Source organism: Cnephaeus nilssonii (genome assembly GCF_951640355.1).
Source record: "Cnephaeus nilssonii genome assembly, chromosome: 11".
Lineage (NCBI taxonomy): Eukaryota > Metazoa > Chordata > Mammalia > Chiroptera > Vespertilionidae > Cnephaeus > Cnephaeus nilssonii.
Genome location: NC_137082.1, coordinates 15986396 through 16009487, shown reverse-complemented (window position 1 = coordinate 16009487; position 23092 = coordinate 15986396). Strand labels below are relative to the sequence as shown.

At 38.6% G+C, this 23092-nt stretch overlaps 1 protein-coding gene and 1 pseudogene across 5 annotated transcripts in view; both read right to left on the bottom strand.

Moving 5' to 3' along the window:
- The window catches only part of RALGAPA2 (Ral GTPase activating protein catalytic subunit alpha 2), a 294639-nt gene that overhangs the window by 125398 nt on the left and 146149 nt on the right, over window positions 1-23092 (bottom strand). For all 4 annotated transcript variants that reach the window (XM_079784888.1, XM_079784887.1, XM_079784885.1 and 1 more), the window contains 4 exons: window positions 11325-11453; window positions 5007-5135; window positions 4133-4191; window positions 212-320 (listed from right to left, as the gene is read on the bottom strand). In XM_079784888.1, coding sequence (XP_079641014.1) covers window positions 212-320; window positions 4133-4191; window positions 5007-5135; window positions 11325-11453 — 426 coding nt within the window. The remainder of the gene's footprint in view (window positions 1-211; window positions 321-4132; window positions 4192-5006; window positions 5136-11324; window positions 11454-23092) is intronic.
- LOC307107573 (ras-like GTP-binding protein rhoA) lies at window positions 8617-9205 on the bottom strand (annotated as a pseudogene). Its single transcript has 2 exons — window positions 8998-9205; window positions 8617-8894 (listed from the first exon to the last, which is right to left on the bottom strand). The product of its transcript is annotated as a ras-like GTP-binding protein rhoA (transcript).

The following is a 23092-nucleotide window of genomic DNA, read 5'->3' as shown; positions in this document are numbered from 1 at the left end:
GGGGGCGTGCAGAAGGCAGCCGATTGATGACTCTCTCTCATCATTGGTATTTCTATCTCACTCTCCCTTCCTCTCTGAATCAATAAAAATATATTTTTAAAAAACACCCTCTTGGTAACGGAGGGGGGGAAATGGGGCTAATTCAAATAAAAACTGGTTGAAAACCTAGAATATGGCTTAATGTCAAATGTACATCATGAGTTGGTAATACCTTCAAAGTGACACCTATCACATTGATGGCCTCTTTCAGCTGAGGATGGCTCGTACACTGTGCAAGTTCTTCACATATCCAGACCCCGAGGGAGCAAATGGCAATGCATCTTTTCAGAAAGAAAAAAGGAGGGAGACTTGCATGAAACTTAATGTTTTAATTTAATTCCTGGACCAAATTTTCTTGGTATTTTCAAATGACAAAATATTTTTAAAAAGTAGCAAAATTTACATTAACAAAATGTCTCCTTGAGAAAAAAAGGTAAGGTCCCTTACATAGACCAGTTTTCAGGACAATGAGAAATATTGAGAATGGTTAGTAATTCAATATTTAATAAAATAAATGGTATATTTTCTTTTAATGTCACAGCCCATCAACATATCAACCTATCTTTGTTGAAACTAATTTTAAGTACATTTTACTGCTTCGAGATATTTTTGAGGAAAAATAAAAAATGAGGATGTTAGAAATTGAGTTTATAATTGTTTTCCTTAAAATAAGATACACAACACCTATTGCAAATAGAAGACAGATCCTATATTTTATTGTAAAGAATATTTAAATACAACTTTCAAAATAAGTTTCACTGTTATTTCTCTTAAGCAATGTATTAAGACAAAATAGTTTTTGAGTTGCACAGTCCTTTACAAATTACCTTTCTCAATTACAAATCAATTTTAAATAGTAATTCTCTTTGCAACTGATATATTCAACTATCTTTTACAATAACCAAAAAAGTCATATGTCTGTTATCTTTTTTTATGAATGCCGACATACACACAATTAAAATATTTGCTCCCAAAACTGCTTATTTTCAGAACAAAAAGTGGATTCAAACCACTACTCAGAATCAGACATTGGCTGTAATATGTATCCGTTCTTTGTAAAAAGAGGTCACATCCACTGCCAATCACAATGGACATACTGCTCAGCTCTCTACATTGAAAGTTCATTTGTATTCAATATAATTCCACAATTAAAATCAATATATTTTGAGGTTTTAAAACCACTAAGTTTCATTGGATTCTCACCTCTTTAAATTAGGATAGACTAAGTGCATCAGAACAAGCACATTAAAAATCCTTTGAAGATTGTGTCACCTACCAAAATTCACTCAGTAAAGCAATGCAACTCAGTTTACAAGCTGTGCCCGGCCATTTCTATTTCTCCAACACCAGCATTATCAGGAGTTCCACACTATTTTAACCCTGGATTCCTTCCTGTACAGAACTGTCTAAATTTATCTCTTCTCTTGCCTAATTCCTTTGCTTATTTTCATCTAGAAACTGTACTTTGCATTCTTAGTTTGCATATATTACTCTATATTCCCAGGTACTCTACACTTTTTATTTTCCCCCAAATTAACCCAGACTCTGTTCAACCCACTAAAATCTATACAATTTGGAATTATATAAAAAAAACTTCATTTTTTACCATTTTAAGAGCCTCTCTTTCTTTGTGTGCATGTGTGTATATGTTTAGGAGTGTGTGTACTAGTATATGAATGATTTTTTTTACAACCCATTAACCTATTTGTAAAAGGTAATTTGTTAAGGGCAAAGATCTCTCATTTCTAGGACCTGCATTACTCTGTAACTATTAGCTTTGCACTATGGAGAACATTTGTGACCCATAAAATGGTTTTATAATCTAAACTACTCTCACTTGCTTTGAGTTTTAAAGCCACACTAGCTTATAAGAGCTCTTCCATGCTATTTTCTCACTTGGAAATTTATTATTTAACATTCCCATTTAGCATCTTCCAATTCTAATACTCTCAATTATTCCTCAAGCCTAGGTGTTCTTGCCAATTAAGATTCTCTGTATCCCAAGAATGTCCTTTGTGATCCTTAATGAGTTTTATCTATCAAGACTTTTTTTTTCTTTTTTTAGCTAATGGCAATACTGCTTTCACTCTCCTCTGTATTCCAACACACTCTCCTGTTTAGTACCATCTCATACCACTCCAATTTATACAACAAAACTTCTAATTTTTTTCTTAATTTTTCTAAATCATCACTCACAAGTATACTACATTCTTTAAGACTCCTCCATTTATTTGAAATCTCAATCATATTTAAGTCTGTGTGTTTATCTATACTTACATTCCCTTAATTTCATTGTCTGGTTCCTTTTATACACAACTAAGAAAGACTGACCATATCATTTCTATGAAATAAATCTGACTTTCTACACTCAAGAAAAAGGGTTTGAAAAAAAGGTACTGTCAACACTTGTTGAAGGGTTCAATATGGTGGTTAAGGGAAATGGAAAAATAAAGAATTTCCCCCAAACTTCTGTATTAAAAAATCTAGTTAGACGATGGTACCATTTACTAAGATGCAGTCTGGGAGACAGTCAGAAGACTCAGTGGTTTATTACAGTGTGTTAAGTTTGGATATGTTAAGATAGCCTAGTTGAGATATTAAGTAAGCAGTTTAATATATAAGCCTGAATATATTATGGGCTCACAGTAGGGTCCAGGTAAATAAATTAAATATCATCAGCAGGTAGGTGGAATTTAAGTTCTGATTAGAATGAATAAGAACATCTAGAAGGTCACAGAGAGAGAAGAATCAAGTCACTCTAACATTCAAAGGTTTAGGGAGAAGAGGGAGACAGGGAAAGAGCAGGTGTAGTAGTGGAGAAGCAAAATCAGAAGACTATGTTTTAAGAAACTGGCAATGTTGAGGGTAAAGATAGACTAACTTCAGAATAAGTAAGATAAAGTATGCATATTAACATTTCTAAGGTAACCTTTAAAAGAACTGAAAGGGTATCTATGACTTCTAAAAAAACAGGTGTAACAAATAGAATGTGGAAAAAAAAGAAAGAGAAAAAAGAAAAAGAAAACAAGGAAGGAAACAAGAATGAATAGGAAGGAAGGAGGAAGAAAGAATAAAAGGAGAGGGGGAAAATGAAGGCAAGAAAAGGGAGAAAATTAAATACTGGGAAGGGCCAATAACAAAGTAAAAAAAAAAATAGATGAAAGATTTACAGTTTTTGCAAAAAGAGAATTTAAAAGAGAAGAATACAGAAAGATTAAATTTAAAAGGATAGAAATTATTATTAAAAAATAGCTGGATCAGTATCAGACAAGTGGTCTTTAAGATAAAAAAATTACCCTTAGAGATCAAAAGGGTCACTACATAAATATAAAAGATTTAATTCACTATAGATCTAACTCAAGTTCTTTGCAGCTAATAACATAGCTTCAAATATATATAAAACAAAAATGAACAGGTACACAGGGAGATTTTAATGTATTTTTCTCAGTAAATGATCAAGTGTTAAAAAACTAAAAATATTATGGAATATTTAAAGGACATGATTAAAAAAATTAATAACATTATTTTCCCCCAGATTAACCCAGACTCTGTTCAATCCACTAAAATCTATACAACTTGGAATTATATAAAAAATTTCATTAGACACGTCTAGAATACTATACCCAACAACTGGAGAACAATGTATACATGCACTGTTTTTCAAGCATGTATGAGACATTTGCAAAAACTGACTACAAATAGGGTCATAAGGCAAATTTCAACAATTTTTTTAAATTACTTTATTGATTAAGGTATCACATATTTGTCATCAACCCCCCTCAACAATTTCTAAGACTATTATCAGGCAGACAGCATTTCTGACCCACAATGCAATTAACTCAGCAGTAGCAAAAAAATAAATAGAAATAACCATGTTTGGAAATTAAGAAATATGTTTCTAAATAAATCATAACTCAATGAAGGAATCACACTAGAAACTGGAAAAAATTAAGTGAAGCATTTTCCTGATATAATATTTGTTAAACTTTTTAGTGTAAGGGTAATGTAAAACAATGTGTTTAGTAAAATTGTGTTTACACACAAATGTATATCATAAAAATGTAAAATTGTTTATATTTTATTCAACATTTACCTTGCACATTCACTTGGTTCCTCTGTGGCATTCTTCAGTAAAATATTTATGAGGTAATGCTAAAAAAACACAATTAAGTAAAATAAAAACTCTGTTTAGTAGTTGGTTTCCCGCATGTTCTGACTGTTCCAGGCAGTTAGGAGCTCCTAATGGACCCGGGAACCTGGGGGAGGAAACACGGGACTCAGGGGGAGCCCCTGGGCAACTAAGCTGGTCTAGACAACAGAATTCCTGGACATACAACAAAAATGTAGCAAAACCAGTGAGACTTCCAGACAGGAAATCCCTGGTTTTATTTTACTTTAATTGGATTACATATAGCACACTCAATTATTTATTGTAATTATATGCTACAGGTAGATAGACAGATTGATCGATTCTGAGATTTGAAATGCACTTTTGTTTGCCCCAAAATCAGCAGAGGAGAGAACAAATGTTTACTTTTATTCTCTAAGGAGTAATTTGGAATTTCAAATTATTAGTAGGAATTAATCAGGTCAGCAATGAGATTGAATATTTAGCTTATTTAATTATTGTTTTAAATAAATTCATTTGATGCACTAATGCAGCATAATTAAACCAATAAAATTATTATAAAGGATGATTTGTTACCTAGTTATGACCCATAGGCATGATAAACAGATCTAATAAAAAATACCTGAGGAACCTATCAGTTTTAACTATAGTATTCTCTGAATCTCATACATTTAATCTCCCTAAAACAGCCCTCTAAAAAACACAACTATTGAAACATTTAAATGATATAACAAAACTTTTAGATAATCAGGCCACTGTGTAATAATGGAAGAGAGACAGCCATTGAGCTAGAATGGTAAAGTTCTAAACCTGAGATTTAGTCAAGTGCATTATGTACCTTGACATCTTCGGTTCCTGTGATGACTTCACCAACTTCCGGCACGGACTGCAGCAGAGGGATCTTCTGGTAGACGTTGGGAAAGCAGACGAGAGAACCGAGAATGGTGAGAGCTTCTGAACGAGGGGCCTGCACACAGGAAAGGGAAACACATTTTTCTTCTTATAAGTTAGAAACTTTAAATAAGAGACAACATGTTTTACTTATTTTATGACCATGAAAGGGAATCTTTATAATTATTTTATCTTAGATAAAAAACATCAAACTATGCCTGGTTATTCTTCCACAGGTGAATACTTACGCAGGAGAGATTTGCCTAAATGAAAAAGCTAACTTCCACGGAATGAAAAATATCATTATACTTGAATATAAACAAGCATTGTGAACAGCGGTCTGCAGATTAACTCTCTCATGACTGCTTTCCGATTTTTGTAGTTTTTTTTTAGTCTTATGTTCTTGACAAAGCAGGGAAAATTATATCAACTTAATATTAGTTTTGCTGTAAAGACAGTTAAGGAAAATTCAAAAGGAAAAGGGGTTGGGCTATCAGAAGGTAGAGAAAGAGAGACGACACCATCTACCTAATTTCCTGTTTCACCAAGAAATGCTTAGCAAAATAATATAATGTCTGACATACAGTGAGGTACAAGACCACTTGTTTGTCATTACTGGAATTAGGTATACAGTGGAACCTCAGATCTTGAACTTAACACATTGCGGACCAGTAGTTTTATTGCTAGCTTTACCGAGTGACCAAATAAGTTTCTATTGAACGAGTACAAAAAACGTTTTACATAAATGTTAAAGACATGCTTTAAAATTAAATACCTATTGCATTTTGAAGTTATTTATTACATGTTCTTATAAGCTAATATCTTTTTGAAGTATGATACTTTGTAAAACACTGTGTAATACTAGTATGAAGCGAGAATTCTCATGATCCATCCTCAATGTGTTAATTCAGTTCAAGAAGGCTGTTCAAGAATCAATCTGCTCGAAAACTGAATCATTTTTTCCCATTAGAAATAATGTAAATTGAATTACTTTGTACCAGACCCCCAAATGATTCCCTGTTTTAACCTTCCTTAGATGTAAAATTGTAATATTTGGCTTTAGATGTCTAATGTATTGTTTAATCTATAAGCAAACACTTCTTTTCTTAACTTTATCAAACCACCCCCTACTAGTCTTAAATGAATCACTTCCAGCACTCATTCTAGGGGTGTCTTTCAGGAAGCTGGCATGCAGCATCTTAGCTTTTTCACTTATCACGCCTCCGAAATGCTGTCACAGGCTAACTGCTTTTCCTTTATTCAAATCAACAACAGTTTTGGGTTTTCTTTACCTCTTCAATGGCCTGTGATCATTGTTTCTTTTACATCCTTAGCAATAGCACTTTTAATGGTCTATTTATGTTTAAAGATTATGCTAACTGTCCATTTCACTAGCAACAGAAATAAGCAAACAAAAATAAACAAACAAAAACCTCACAAAAATATTCACAGAACAATTTCCCGAGACATTAACAAGGCAATACTTAGGTCTGACAAAATTGACTTTTAAACAAAGGCCATAAAAAGAGACAAAGAAGGTCACCACATAATACTAAAGGGGTTGATACAACAAGAAAATATAACCCTTGTAAATATATAGACACCCAACATAGAAGTACCTATATATGTTTTTAAAAGTCTTAGAAGACTTTAAGGAAGAAATCGATAGCAATACAGTCATAGAAAGGGACTTTTAACATCCCAATGACATCACTAGATAAGTTATTCCAGACAAAAATCAACAAGGAAACAGCCAACTTAAATGGCACAATAGATCAGATGGATTTAATTGATAACTACAGAGCATTTCATCCAAAAGTGGCATTCTTCTTAAGTGCACATGGAACATTCTTAAATGCTAGAAAAAAAAATTCTTAACAAATTCAAGAAGACTGAAATCATATCAAGCATTTTCTCAGATCACAATGGCATCAAACTAGAAATCAACTACAATAAAAACATTCAAGCACACTGAGGATAAATAGTATGTAACAATGAATGGATTACCAATGAGATCAAGAAAGGTATCATAAACTTCCTGGAAACAAATGAAAATGAACATACAACAATCCAAAATGTATGAGCAAAAGCAGAAGCAGTCCTAGGAGGGAAGTTCACAGCATTACAGGCCTACCTCAAGCTACAAGAAAAAGCTCAAATAAACAGTTTAATCCTAAATCTAAAAGAATTAGAAAGAGAACAACAAGAAAAGTGCAGAGTCTGTAGAAGGAAGAAAATAAAGATCAGAGTGGAAATAAATGACATAGAGACTAAAAAACAACAACAAAACAAAAAAACAATACAAAAGATCAATGAAACCAAGAGCTGGTTCTTTGAAAAGATAAGCAAGATTGACAAACTTTTAATCAGACTCATCAAGAAAAAAAAGAGGACCAAATTACATAAAATCAGAAATGAAACGGGCAAAGTAACAAGTGACATAACCGAAATACAAAGGATTGTAAGGACATAGTATGAACAACCATATGCCAACAAACTGGACAACCTGGGTGAAATGGACAAATTCCTAGACATACACAATCTTCCAAAACTAAATCGGGAAGAATGAGAAAACCTGAATAGGTAGAAGCAGTAATGAAACTGAAGCAGTAGTCAAAAATATTCCAGCAAACAAAAGTCCTGGACTGGATGACTGAGCACATTTTGCAAACACTGGATGCCCACTACAGAGCTATGCCAATGAAGTCTGTTCAGGAGAAAGTTCGGAAGTGGTAACTCACTAGAGTATCTTACAGCTGACCAATGACAGGCAAGATGTGTTAGTTATGAAGTAGTTACAGCCTAACTCTCTTTCTAGAAAGAAGCAAGAAGTTAAGAAATTCCTTGGTGTATCAGTTGGGAATGCCGAGGAGGGCTCTGAGAGGGGTGTCAGAGGACCCAGTGCGTGAGGTGGGTTGGACATCATTAATAATCATGGTTGGCTTCTAAATACTGGTAGCAAGATGTTTTCTGATTTGTAACCTTATGTAAATTATCCTATATAATAAAAGCCTAATATGCTAAGTGTCCAGTTGCCTGGTTGTCCGTTCAACCAATCAAAGAGTAATATGCTAATGTATGCTAAGGCCGCTCAACTGCTCGCTATGACGTGCACTGACTACCAGGGGGCAGACAGTCGTCCAGTCAACCAGTTGCTATGACGTGCACTGACCACAAGGGGGCAGACGCTCTGACTGGTAGGTTAGCTTGCTGCTGGGGTCCGGCCAATCGGGACTGAGTGAGAAGGCCAGACACGCCCTGGAGCCCTTCCATTATCCCTCCCCAGCTGGCCAACCTCTCGCATCATTCCCCAGCCCCGATTGTGCACCAGTGGGGTCCCTTGGCCTGGCCTGTGCCCTCTTGCAATCTGGGACCCCTTGGGGGATGTCGGAGAGCCGGTTTCAGCCCGATCCCGCAGGCCAGGCGAGGGACCCCACTGGTGCACAAATTCGTTCATTGGGCCTCCAGTAGATTAAAAAAAAAAAGGCCAGTAATCATACACTAAGGTTAATAAACAGCACTTCCAGTTGAACCGCATGAGAGTTGTGCTTGCAGCAGGGTTTCACAAGACAAGGCACCCAGATTTTTTCTTCTCACTTCTGGTTTGCAGAGCAGCTCATATGGCCATTTCAAAAACTTCCCTCACTCAGCTTCGGTCTTTGCTGAACACTCCATGTAATTAAAAGCGCCAATGCTGTGTGCCATATCTCTGCCTTCTTCTGGGTTTACCGGCTCCTGCTTCGTCTGGCTAGCTCCTGCCCTGAGTGCTCATCATTCCAAAGATCCTTCTTGTTCCCAACCAGGATGATGGGCAGGTTGGGACAGAAATGCTTGACTTTCAGAGTTCATTTTTGTGGGATGTTCTCTAAACTATCAGGATTATCAATGGAAAAACACATCAGTATAACACTGGTGTCCGGGAAGGAGAGGGGCCTCACGCGATCATAATCTTCCTGCCCAGCTGTGTCCCACAAAGCCAACTCTATTTGCTTTCCATCCACTTCAATATCGGCCACATAGTTCTCAAACACCGTAGGTATATACACACCTCTGGGAACTAACTGGGCCTTGCTAAAATGATGAGAAGCAAGTCTAGCCACAGGCTCCATCACCAACAATCACAAATTTCTTCCGGATGGCAGGCATTTCTTTCTAATGTGCTGCCAGGCCTGTGTGGCAGTTCTGCGAAGTGCCTGGAACGTCTCAGATGAGAAGCACTCAGGCAACGGCTCCCACTGCAGCCTCGGAGATTAGGGCAGGTGGCTGAGGAGGCAGCAGTGGACTAATGGGAGACCTGACGAGAACAGCGGCGGCAGGGGGAGCTTGAGCAAGCAAGGGTGGGCAGTGGTAAACCAGTAAAGCTAATTTTATTTACACCATTTGAAGAGGAAAAAATGAATCTGAAAAAGTAACAGTTATACTGAGCACAAATGTGAGAAGCTCTTTAAATTTAAATGTTTAAGACTCTTCTCTCAAAAGGCACTGAGACACTGCCCTAGTAGGCGAGGTAAATGTGGAGATTACAAATAAAACTTTTTGTAGCTTTGAATACCCATTTAGTCAGCCTACTTTCTTCTAATTTTTTTAGTACAGGAATTCTCCACATTAATAAGAAATTATATATTCATTTTCTAGTTAAAATGTTAGTGTTCTAACATTTAAAAATATTTTATACTAAACTTCTAACAACTTATACAATAATGAGAAAAACTTTACTAATAATGTACACTCGCCCTGGCTGGTGCTGCGCAGTGGTTGAAGTGTCGGCCAATGCACCGAAGGGTTGTGGGTTCGATTCCTGGTCAGGGGCATGTACCTGGGTTGCAGGTTGGATCCCCCGTTGGGGCACATGCAGGAGGCAGCCAATCGATGTGTCTCTATAACATCGATGTTTCTCTCTCTTTCTTTTTCTCCCTCTCCCTTCCTCCCTTCCACTCTTTCTAAAAATCAATGGAAGAAATACAGAGTGGCCAGATTATTATGACCACCCCATCAGTACTTCATTGGGCCACCTTTTGCCTTTAATACTGCGGCAATTCTTCTTGGCATTGACTCCACGAGATGTTGAAAGGTGATGCGAGGAATCTGACACCATGCCTGATGAATAGCACTGTCCAGTTCTGTGAGATTTGATGGTTGTGGAACCAGCTGCCTGATGGCTCTTTAACTTCATCCCACAAATGCTCAATTGGATTGAGATCTGGTGATTGTGGGGGCCACCTAAGCAAGGTAAAGTCTCCCTCATGTTCTTGAAACCACTCCTGCACAATACGAGCACCGTGGCATGGCACATGGTCTTGTTGGAAGAAGCCATCTCCATTGGGATATGACATCAACAAGATAGGATGAACTTGATCAGCAATGATACTTAGGTATGTTGTGCTATTCAGACGTTGTTCCACACGAATTAAAGGGCCCAAATCATGCCAGGAAAACATGCCCCAAACCATAACACTGCCCCCACCAGCTTGAAGGGTTGTACTCATGCATGTGTGGTGCATGCTTTCATGCTGTTTCCGCGAAATTCTCACTCTGCCATCTGCATGATGCAACTGGAAACGTGATTCATCGGACCACATGACTTTTTTCCAATGCTCGACTGTCCTATCCTTGTGTTCCTGTGCGAATTGGAGACGTTTTATCTCAGTAACTGCAGACAGCAAAGGTGTTTAAACAGGGCTTTGGCTTCCATATCCCATACAATGCAGTGTACAGCTAATTTGCCTACAAACGTCAGGTGGTTATAATAATCTGGCCACTCAGTGTATCTTTGTGTGAGGATTAACAAAGAAAATAATAATGTACACTCAAAATCCTATCTTTATTATGGACATCTCTTTATCTCTAACATTTTAAGAAAAGTTCCTACTAGACTTCTAATAACCAAGACAATAATGAAAAACAAACATTACTGATAACAGACACTTAAGATTCTCTCTTTATTATAGACATCTATGCCTGTGCCATTTACTGCAAATGCTAGTAAGATTCTAAGAGACAAGTCCTGCTTCTGACTGTGTGAATGAGCTGAAAATATTAGTGAGGATGATTTTTCACACTCTGGCCTTTTGATGAAACGCCTTTCCAATAGCAGTGTGTCATCTTATCCTACAATTTCACACATCAGCTGCCAGGGCATCTACCCGAGAGCCCAGTTTCACATTGCACTAATGAGTCAACACCTGTTAAGAGTGGAGAAATCTGAACCTTGTTAGCGACTGTGAAGCCTCCTGGGAACGTGGATGCTGAGCATTGTCATACTCACCGCCAGCATGTCTGTCCCGAGGACCCTGGCAGCAGCCGTGATGAAGTCCCCCACCAGCATTGAGAAGCCAGGCAAACCCAGGGAGAAAAAGCGGGGTGGACAGTGCTTTATAATGGTATTTAAGATATCCTAAAAGGGAAGGGGAGAAAACACAAATGTCACTTTCAAGAACAAAATTCCAAAGGAGGCAGTTAGTCTGTACATGACCCTGCCTGGTAACCTAAGAGGGCGCAGATCATAGAAATGTCTCAGTAAAACGGACACTTGGAGGTGAGTTCGTCTAAGAGCTATTGTACCATTTTACAAGTAAAAGAATCGAGACACTAAACTGTATGATGACTTGTCCAAAATCTGAATTGTGGCATTGGGACTAGACACTTCTTGTCTTCCACCTATAGGTGAGCTCCTCAGACAAGCTAAAGGAGCATTGAGGTAAATACACAAATAAGACCTCTGTTTATATAGCCCTTTCCATATTATTCGATTTTCAAAAGTTCAGCATATTGTTACATTAAAAAATCTTAAAGCAGACAAAGAGATGGACATTTTTATTGATTTGTCAGGTGATTCCACATTAAACAATTTCATGTGCCATGGTAGTGCTGTGATCGCTCATTCTCCAAGGGCAGGAAGTTGGTGTGGCTATGAGTGTAAGTGTGATTGCGAAGTACAGTGCAACGAGCAGCAGTAGCCTTTTCACAGCATGCAGGCCACCAACCGCCCAGACACCTGGCGCTCCTGTGTCTGCTACAGCCTCGCCCTGGTGGGTGGCTGGCTGGCCTATGGCAGACCAGACCAGGACTCCGCTGGACAGCATTCATGCCACCCATGGTCAGGCCACATCTATGAAACCATCTGTGTGAGTGTGTGTATGCAAGGGAGCTTAGTAAGAAAACCAAAAACTTTTTTTATGCAGTTCTAGGCAATGCACATTAATCAAAAAAGCTAAAGTACTATAGTTATGTTACTTGTAGTTATACAACTTACAGTTAGTCTCAAAAAGCAAATTTTTTTTTTAAATCTGGGTTCTTTTCTCAGATTTTAGTGTGACTATTTCAAAAACCCTTCAAAATAATTCAAATTTCATTTGATTAAATTAGAGCAAGGTACTAGCAACATGCTGTATTATAAAAACGTCCTTTGTAATAAAAATAACCTCACTTAACAATTTCTTATGTAAAAAGAGAATTTTTGTGTTTACATTTAAGACTAATATTTTTCCTTACACAGTGGACTCAATAAGTTTCTAAAAATTGTGCTGTTTTTATATTCTTTCTTTATAATGACTGTACAATGCTTATTCTATTAGAGCTCATATATGTATGATAAAGAGTTCAGCAAGCACTAAAGTTTTAGAATTTCAGCAAGCTTTTTCTTATGCCAAACATAAATAGGTAGATAGATAAATAGATGGACAGACAGATAAAAGGAAGGAAGGAAGAAAGGAAAGAAAAGCCTGAACCACACTTCTTGCAAGTTAATGTTTAAACCTGCTTTAATCACGTCCTTTGATACACTTTAGCGTCCGTATCAGCCAAGGCAAACATTCTAAGGGGCTGAGCAGATGGATGCTGCAGTTTAGAAAGTGTGTGGTAAACTCATGCTCCAAGAGTGGAACAAAAGATCCACCTTTTTCATAATTAAGCTTCTGATTAATGCCCTGGGCTCCTCACCACACACCTGTAATTACTCACAGAGGTACGCATTGTGCTGGGCCTTGTCTCGGAATATCAGGCATCAAGCTATCCAGTAGCAGATGGGAGCACATTTCTGTTGACATATGCTGCAATGAAAGGATTCGTGCAAACCTGGCTAGCAAGGTAGCAGAATGCCATGCATTTGAAGATTAATAATGCAAACAACCATGATGTTAACTTTGTTATGTTTATAGTGTTAATTCCATCTGTTGAGATGAAGAACTAAGCCTTGAACACTATAAATTTTTAAAATCTTTAGCCCACACTTAAATAAGCCATATTCACAACTGGAATTCAGAATTATAAAATGCTTTTCTGGGATAAGTTTATGGTAATTATGAACTAAATCCTTTAATAAGCTAAAGCTGAAATTTGTAAATGAAATCCATTTTGCTTCAAGAGATTCATATGTGTAAAGACAATGACCTGTAAGTGGGGCATTCACAAAAAATCACTACGTTGGCATTGATGCTAAAGACAGCAGAAATGTGTGTAGCCGAGGTAAAGTGCCACGGCCCCCCTACCTCTGGACCGTGGCCAGTCACATCAACGGAACCTGTTTCTATGGGCAAGAAGATTGGAAAGAGAGTGCAAAATAACAGATGGCTAGCCTACCCTGCCCTGCCACCCACGTAAGACGGAGCCCCAATGAGAAGCAGGGGCCTGTGCTGCCCTGGCCAGCTAACGATGGCACTGGAGTAGGTTAATGTGCAGGTTAAAGAGGGCAATATATGGCCAGTCAGCCAAATTATGGCCATCTACCTGCTCATTTTGCTTATCCACAGTGAAATGGAACAACCCAAAGACTTCCTCTTCGTGAAGACATTTTAAAATTAGGCATAACTGTGTGGTATTAAAAAGAGAGTAGCTGTGTTTTCCCAGTAAAGGGACATCCACAAAATACTCCCCTCATTTCTAGTAAGAATCCTCTTTTACCTTCATGGCTATAACTGGGATCTTCGGAAATATAAAAAAATCTTGACACTCTGAACCTTGCTTCACAGCTTCCCAAATGTCAGTTATTCATGTACAACCTCATGCTATTGACGTGTCCACATCCGAAGTGAATATTATTTATCTGTTTTTCAAAGTAACAAACTTTTTTGAACTTAAATAAGATTATTCTGGAAAACTAGTAAGTTGTCTCATAAACAGAAAATAACCCTTAGATCAATACAATAACAGCAAACCAAGACTACTGAATTTTTGCTAACTGTCGCTGTCTGACGGAGGCTCTCCTTGTTAAAAGGTGGTTTGCATCCTAGAAGGATAGAAGTTCTGTGCTCACTCCAGACGTACTACCAAGGCGAGTCCCAAGGACTGGAAAGCGGCCATTATTCCCACCATGCAATTTGATGCTCTAGTGCTACCTTCATTGTGACCACCAGTGGGAAATGTCTCGCTAGAACTGGGACCACTAGAATATGTGATCATGGCAGATCATGTCTAGAGCTTCATGTTTCTATTCCATAAAATGGGATGATTTCCCTTTAGAGAGCTGTATCTAATGGTACACTAGATATGAACACAGGCCTCTGTAAAATGAAAAGGGCCATACAGAAGTAAAGAGTGACAAGTGAAAAAAAAATTTTGTCACAAATTGAAAGGACTGTGAAAGATTTCACTTTCTAGAAGTCACTTTGTAGAATTATGTGAACTATTGTTTTGCTGATATTCAGAATGAACATTTTAAAACATTTCAAAGGTGGCACAGATAAGTCTCTTAAATTACCTTATCCCAGAAATTAAAAAACTCTAGAAATTAATACCTTAAATAACATCCTTAGCAAAGCATTACAACAATTAGCCAGAGTGTATAGATGAAATAAAAACAGGGAACTGATGTTTTTAGATTTCCTAGGTTCCATTTTTTTAAGGAGTTCGAGAACTTACCCCAAACAAATTAATCTGGTAGCAAAAATTAGTTTCTTTTTCACACTCTACACAGACTAAAAACAATAAGCTAAGCAATAAGCTCAATGAAAAATGTACTTTAAAACAGAAATTGTTCACTCTTGAAAATTGACCAGTTTAAAACATAAACAAAACTCATCAAGGGAAATAAAATTTATTCTTCAAAATGTTGCAATATAGTGATCAGACCACAAAACTGGTATTTTTCTCTTGTTTTTGGTTGAAAGTCCACACACATGCTACACCGAATGTGAAAACCAGATTGTAAGATGGTAATTGTGAATTTGCAGTTTATCAAAACATTCAGGTTTATGAGAAAGTAACTGGTGAGAACATCTGTCTCTTATCACCGATCTTACAAAAAATCAGGTAATTCAAACAGAGGCGTGTTGTTTCCTCTCCTCCAAAGCACAGTTCTATAAACACAAACCACATTCAGCCGGGTAAATGAATCGCTTTAATTGAATGCTATGTACACAGTAACTGGAAAAACCGTAAGTGATAAGAAAAAAACATATGGTGATGGCAACAGAAATTGGTTTATTCATTTTGCATAGTGTAGTTTCTTTAGTTCTCTTATAATTGACCTTTAGAACGACAAATGTGTAAAATAATTTTGTTTATTATGGTTCCAAACCTTCCAACAATTACACAAAATGAAAATTTAAAAGGAAGGATTCATTCTGGAAGCATTTCCATTGTTTACATAATTGCACAGCTATAATTTAGTGCTCGTGTTGTTATGGGAAAAAAGGGGCCATTATAGGCCATTTCAATTCAAAATATTGCACAGTGGTGTCAAAAATGAGGGAAAAATGTTCACTTTAAAATAGTTTAAAATGGATTAACCCTGTAAACAAAGACATTTCAATATATTCTACAAAATACAAATGTTCAAGAAGTCGCTATCCTTCAAACAGAATTAGAAATATTGCAACTGTACTTTCACACCAATTACATATATATTATTCACTTAATATTTGCTCAGGGCCCAGCAGATGATGGCTGTAACATAATAGCCAGCCATCTGTCTCCCTGCCTCTCCTTGGCGAACTCGCCTGATCCTCGGGAGCAAACAGATCTGGTTATTCCACCTAAAGTCACTCGGACCTTCCAGAGGCCAAGCCGAACAGTTAAGAAATGAAACCTATGTATGCAAAATCACTGAACTCCTCCTTTAACTTTCTACTTTAAGAAAACCAAAATGCTACACAATAAATGACTTCATCGTTATTTTTCAGAGAAGATACCTATCTTTAGCATAGAAAATTCTATAGGATGCTCTTATTTGGTAAAATGGGTAATGTTCAGATCTGCTTATCCTATTAATCTGAGTAATTAAAAAAGTATGACTCATACCACATCCAAGTGCAATTACTAATTATCACAAAATTTGAATGCAAAGGGATATTTTTAGCACTAAACCTGCAAATAATTTAAGCTTCCTTTAACAATTCAAAAATAGCCACAATCTTGCAGTTTTCTAAATATATAGTAAACCCTCGATTTTGCAGACCTTAATTTAATGGACTTCAGATTTAATGGACAAAATGTCCAGTCTGCATGTTGTAAGTGAAAATTAACACCCTGCTAATTTTAAAATACCTTTAACCAAGATTTGCTTATAATTAAATTAACAGGTTACTTTTTATTATTGATTCACTGTCATTTTTAACAAATTTTAGCAAACAGGCCATATACTGGAAAAAACCCTGTAGTAATTTCACTGACGTGAATAAATATTACAAATCTACAACTATAATTACATATTTAAATCCAAGAGTCACTGCTAGTGAACAATGTTTGGGGAGTGATTAGCACATGATCACACAGCATGGCTTGAGGTAACTGGTTCTGTTGTGGAGTGGTGTGACTTTCAGCAGCAATTTTAACGCCTGTGCCTGCAGGCTGATGTTCCCACGTGTACTAAGCCATGCCCCAGCCGTGTGCATTTCTTTACTCCCGGTGACTGGTGAATGCAGTTTAAAATTATAGTAGTACATATAGAAAAATTTTCTGTGCAATTAACTTTTCCTACATGATTTTAATTACACAAACGTATCTATACAAGTAAAAACAGGTAAAAGAACTGATTTGTCAATTTTTTAACACTAGAGGCCTGATGCACAAAATTCATAGATGGTTAGGGTCCCTAGGCCTGGCCGGCGATCAGGGCCTATCTGTGGGGCGACTGGTGGGGTGATTGGGGCCCCCCCGGCACCTGCCTTGGCTGGCCTGGGGCCTGCAGGCTGGGGCAACTCCTGTGTTGAGCATCTTCCCCTGGTGGTCAGTACGCATCATAGTGACCAGTCATTCCACCAGTCGTTCTACCATTTGGTCGATTTGCATATTAGTATTTTATTATATAGGACTAGAGGCCCGGTGCATGAAATTAGTGCGCGGAAGGACGGGTCCACTCAGCTCAGCCTGTACCCTCTCCAATCTGGGACCGCTTGGGAGATGTCCAACTGCCGGTTTAGGCCCGATCCTGGGGATTAGGCCTAAACCAGCAGTCGGACATCCTTCTCACAATCCTGGACCACTGGCTCCTAATCACTCACTTGCCTGCCTGCCTGCCTGGGTGCCCCTAACTGGCCCCCCTGCCAGCCTGATCACTCCTAACTCCCACACCCTGCCGGCCTGGTCGCCCCTAACTGCCCCCCCTGCTGGCCTGGTCATCCCCAACTGCCCCCCTCTGCCAGCCTGGTTGCCCCTAACTGCCCCCCACCCCCCACCCCCCGCTGCTGGCCTGGTCGTCTCCAACTACCCCCACTGCTGGCCTGGTCGCCCCCAACTGACCTCTTTTGCCAGCCTGGTCGCCCCACGCAGCCTGCTGTTCAGTCGTTTGGTCGTCCCTCACTAACTCCCCTGCCGGCCTGGTTGTAGGCAGCCATATTGTGAGCACACGAGGGTCAATTTGCATATTACCTCTTTATTATATAGGATAAGCATTCGGAAAAACCTACTTTTTATATGACAGACTTTGGGCTTTAGTAGATATTCCCTCACCTGAATTAGTTCGTCATATCGAGGTTTTACTATCTCAGTTATCGTCCTATTGGCAAAGCTCAGAAATGCTGAGTGGCCAAAAGGTTTTAGTTACCAGAAGAACCGATCTGAAGAGCCCTCCAAGTCCCACAGCCTGGTGCTCTCACTTCTACTGGTGAGTCTGCTCCATCACAGGCATCCTCTACATACCACAGGAGGCTACCTGGCCTCTTCATGCTGTACTTTGGTCCAGGTAGCATTTTTCATTGATAAAAATAAAGCCTTTATAATATAGCCTTTTAAAAAAAGCAGATCATGTCCCACGCATTGTGTTCATAGACAAGTCCATGGAAATAAAAATGCTGCAGGACAAAGCTAAAAATTACTCTCAAGATCCAAGCCAAGAAATTGTGCTATGTCCTTGACATTATCTTGGTGTAATCTGCTTGCAGAGAAAGCAGATATTTTTATAAATGTCGCACTAATGCGACTTCTCTCGGTATAACTATGTTATCAAGTCCATGAGAAATATGACAAGGTAGAGTAATTGGTTCTGTGGCTGTAGAAACAAAATTGCCTCGTGCTTCTCACCACAAAAAAATGCTATGTCTCCTTGACAGTAGCATGCAAAGGAGAGAGGGAGTGGCATGCATAAAACAGACTTCTGAAGGCCACAGGAGTTGCTCTGACCATTTGTACAGCATCAGGACTTTTCAGGAGAGATGGGACAACCAGGCAGATGGAAAAGAAAGTCTCTGCGACCCTAAGCCCTAAAGGAGAACCTTGAATACTTTTGATGATTGCTCTACACTTAATCCCACATCTGCGAAGAAAGACTCTGCTAACCTTTATAGTGATGAACACTTTTCCAGGAAAAGTAGGAGATTGATTAATGGATTTTACAAAAACTGTATTTTTATTTTATTTATTTTATTTTTTTTAATATATTTTATTGATTTTATTACAGAGAGGAGGAGAGAGGGATAGAGAGTTAGAAACATCGATGATAGAGAAACATCGATCAGCTGCCTCTTGCACACCCCCTACTGGGGATGTGCCCGCAACCAAGGTACATGCCCTTGACCGGAATCGAACCTGGGACCTTTCAGTCCGCAGGCTGACGCTCTATCCACTGAGCCAAACCGGTTTCGGCTGTATTTTTATTTTATACCAGGTTATCTTAACTGCTCTTTTTCTAGTTTGTAAGCACTTCATTGAGATATAATTTTCATATAATAAAAAAATTACCCCTTAAAGTATACAACTCAGTAGTTTTTAGTATATTCAGAGAGGTATGTACTATCACTATTTAATTTGAGAATATTTCATTACCTCAAATTGAAATCCTCTACCCATTAGCAGTCATTTTCCATTCCCTCTCCACCAGGCAACCTAATCTACTTTGTCTCTATGGATATGACTATCAAGGACACTTCAGAATATGGGTCATATGTAGTTGGCTGTTTTTGTTGTATTTTTTTAAAATCTCTTATTTTGCTTGGCATGCTTTCAAGGTGTTACAGCATGTGGCGATACTTTATTCCTTTTTATGACCAAATAATATTTCATTGCATAGCCAGACCACATTTTGTTTACCCTTTTATCAATTGGCGGACATTTAGGTTGTCTCCACTGTTTGGTGACTGTGAATAGTGTTACTACGAAAATCTGTGAACAGGTTTTTGTTTGAATATATACCTAGGAGTAAAATAGCTGGTTAATATGGTGAGGAACTGCCAAACTTTCTACAGCAGCTGCACCATTTAATATTCTTACCAGCAATGTATGAGGGCTTCCAATTTCTCCACTTCCTCATCATTTGTTATTTTTCATAATTTTTAAAAGAAAATATAATAGCCATCCTAGTGAGTGAAAAGTGGTATCTCACTGTGGCTTTGATTTGCATTTCCTTGGTGAGTTATTATGTAAAATCTTTTCATGTGCTTATTGGCCAATAATATATCTTCGTTGGAGATAATGTCTGAGTCCTCTGAAGTCAAGCCAGAAAAGGCTATGTGGTCACTGACTCAAGGTTGCAGCAACTTAAGTGCGAGGCCAGGGCGAGAGTCCAAAGATGACCCTCTTGCCCAGGCTACCTGTGCGACAGCCAGGCCAAATAGCCTTGGACAGATATGTTAGACTTTGAGAGGCTCACATCCATCACCCTCCATTCCTGAGTAGGACACGGGTTAGACCGTGTCTCTGGTGGGGAGCTGGAGTTTTACATAGTCCCCACTCTGGAAGTAAGACAGTCTGGTCCGTGTCTCCCCACCTTCACCCCCCTCCACACACACACCCCGACGTGGCTCCAGACATTAGAAGAAAGCAATGACCTGTGCTCATGTGCCAACTCTTCACCATGCAACCTGTTTTCTGGCCATTCTTCCTTCTCTCAGCTACTCAAGCAGCATGCATGGGGGCAGTAGAACTACCCTGAGCCCCTCCCTGCCTCCATTCAGCTTGCAGTACCTTGGGCTCTGTGGGTACACACTCTACTACTTACTGAGATGGAGCTTCCAGACAAAACCAATCTCAGATGTTTTCATATTGACATTGAACTAATCAGATCACTCCAGTTTTACTTCTTAAATTGATTTTTAAAATATACCTGCCTTATTTTTAAAGTTTGAACCATATAAAACCGCATTCCCCCTTTTTTTGAAACAGTTCAATATTGGTAATTGCCTTATAGTTCAACCTGAACATTTGCCTGTCTTATTTTAATCTCCCTGGTTATATTCGTGCATGCTTTAATTTCCATGGTTAAATTAAAGAGCTAGTCTTTTATACTTTTTTTATTACTGAGATTGTCATTTAATGTCTGTTGCCTGCCTCTTCTCCTCGCGTCCTCTTTTAGAACAGGGTCTCTCAACCTGAGCACTATTGACACTTGGGATCCTACGTTCTCTCCTTGGACCTACATATCACAGGAACTTTAACAACATCCCTGGCCTCTACCCACTACATGCCAACTACCTCACTCCCCAACTTGTGACAGCCAAAATGTCTCTAGACATTGGTTCCTGGAGTGGGGGAGGTGGCAAAAGCCCTGTGTCCCGGGAATCGCTGTTCTGGAATAATGAACACTGGCTAGCTCATCACCACAGGTTAATGCCTGCATTGAGGTTGGTAGCTGGAGCCAGAGTCTCAACCAGAATGGTTTAGTTCAGCTACTTTGGTCACCCATTCTTCCCCATGAGGCCATGTGGTTTTAAGGGCTATCATCTTACCCTTTTAAAGCTGGGAAACAAGTTCGGGGCCCATGTGCTAAACCTCATAACTGAAACCTCAACCATCTGTTACCTTTGACATATTTCTACTTTCCTTACTTAGGTGTAATGGGCTAAATCTGTAGCTTAGTGAAAATAATTATTGGCTTTAGAGTTGTAAAAGAAAAGAAAAAACTTGCCAGTATATTATTTTGAGGCAGTATCTAAAGTGTCATAGCCATTATGGCTGAACAAAGTTATAATAAATTATTTTCGATAAAACTTTGTCTAATCTATGGCTTGTATGAAACCTTATAGAAACCACTGTATATTACTTGATGGCATAACACTATGTGACAGATTCTACATTTCATCACTCTGAATTCATACTGCAAGCACATAAGAATTATCATTAACTTAATATATCCCAGAAGGTTGATATATGCTACCTATCCTAGTAGATATTATTCTTCCAGCAAACCTAAGTCAAATGTAAAGTTTTGTTTATTGCTCCAGTAAAGCTTTATACTCAATAAAATCTCATTAACGTAAATAAAGTAAATTCAAATACAAACTGTATTTTTAGAAAAGTGTTTTTAAATGTCAAATTACTTTCAAAAACCAACAATAACAAAACTGGCTAAGAAAAATATAAAATAACAGAGACCTTTAGAAGTTCTAGTTTAATAGCTATAAAAATTAGACTAATAGCTGTAATTGCACATCAATTTTGAATTCCAACAGGATAGAAAATATGTTCTCCTCAGTGGAGAGAAACGGACCTGGGAATCTTTCCCACACACTTCTACTTCCTAACAGGCAAGAATTCTTTGTGGGGACAACCCCTGGGGTATCCTCCACACACCACTGAGCCTGCCCTTGTGCTCCCACGTCCACGGTGAAGAGAGGGGTCACATCCTACCTTGCTCCTCCCTTTTCTCAATTCATCTTCCTGTCTTCCTGACTCAATTTGTGCTTTGAGAGATACTGGGAACATTGCCAGGAGGCTCTACCTTCTCAGGGCACTTACCATTCAGCATTATATTATACCTGTCCCAAGTATTTCATACACACACAAAACACATATGCATACATATACATTCACATATACACATCCTATATAATAAAAGCATAATATGCAAATCGATCGAATGGCCGAACAGCGGAACAACCATCCAGGACCACCTGTGACACCCACTGGAGCCAGCCAGGGTGGGTGCGATGCAATTGGTCGGGGACCTGGTCACAGCCCCATGATGGCCCCGCAAAGGGAGGCCCAGGTCACCAGCCGGCAGGGCGATGAATTGGGGGGCTCCACGATTGCCCCAAAGAGGGAAGCCCAGGCCACCAACCGGCAGGCTGCGGCAGGTGGGGGAAGCCAGGGTCCAGGGTGCCAGAGGGAAGCCGGTGTCGGCAGCCAGGGGAAGGAAGGAAGGCCTACTCTTGCACGAATTTCGTGCATTGGGCCTCTAGTGGATAAATAAACTTACACACACACACACAAACCCCATCTATATCTCAGTTCTTGTTAGGCCCTCAGTACCTTGCCCCTGGGCTACTACAGTAATTCCCCTTCTGTGCTTGTCATCATTCTCTCCTGATTATAATCCTTCCCATGAAATGCTTTTTTTGTCACGTTGACTGTTGTGCTCAAAAACCTTCCACAGCTTCCCACTATCCGCTGGATGAAAAGGACTCTGAACCCAGGCTCTGTACAGTGCTGCCTGGATTCACGACTGCATGTTATTTCCATGCACACATCTGGCACTAAATCAAAATCACTATGGTCACTGTTTCCTGAACACGACCTGAGAAAGTTTGTACCTTCGACATGTAAAATTCCACCCTGCTTCTTGTCCTACCATCTAAATCCTATTCATCCTTGAAAGTTCATTAAAATATAAAGTTCAATGAAATCAACTACAATAAAATCAATAAAAAAATTCAAACATTTAGAGGC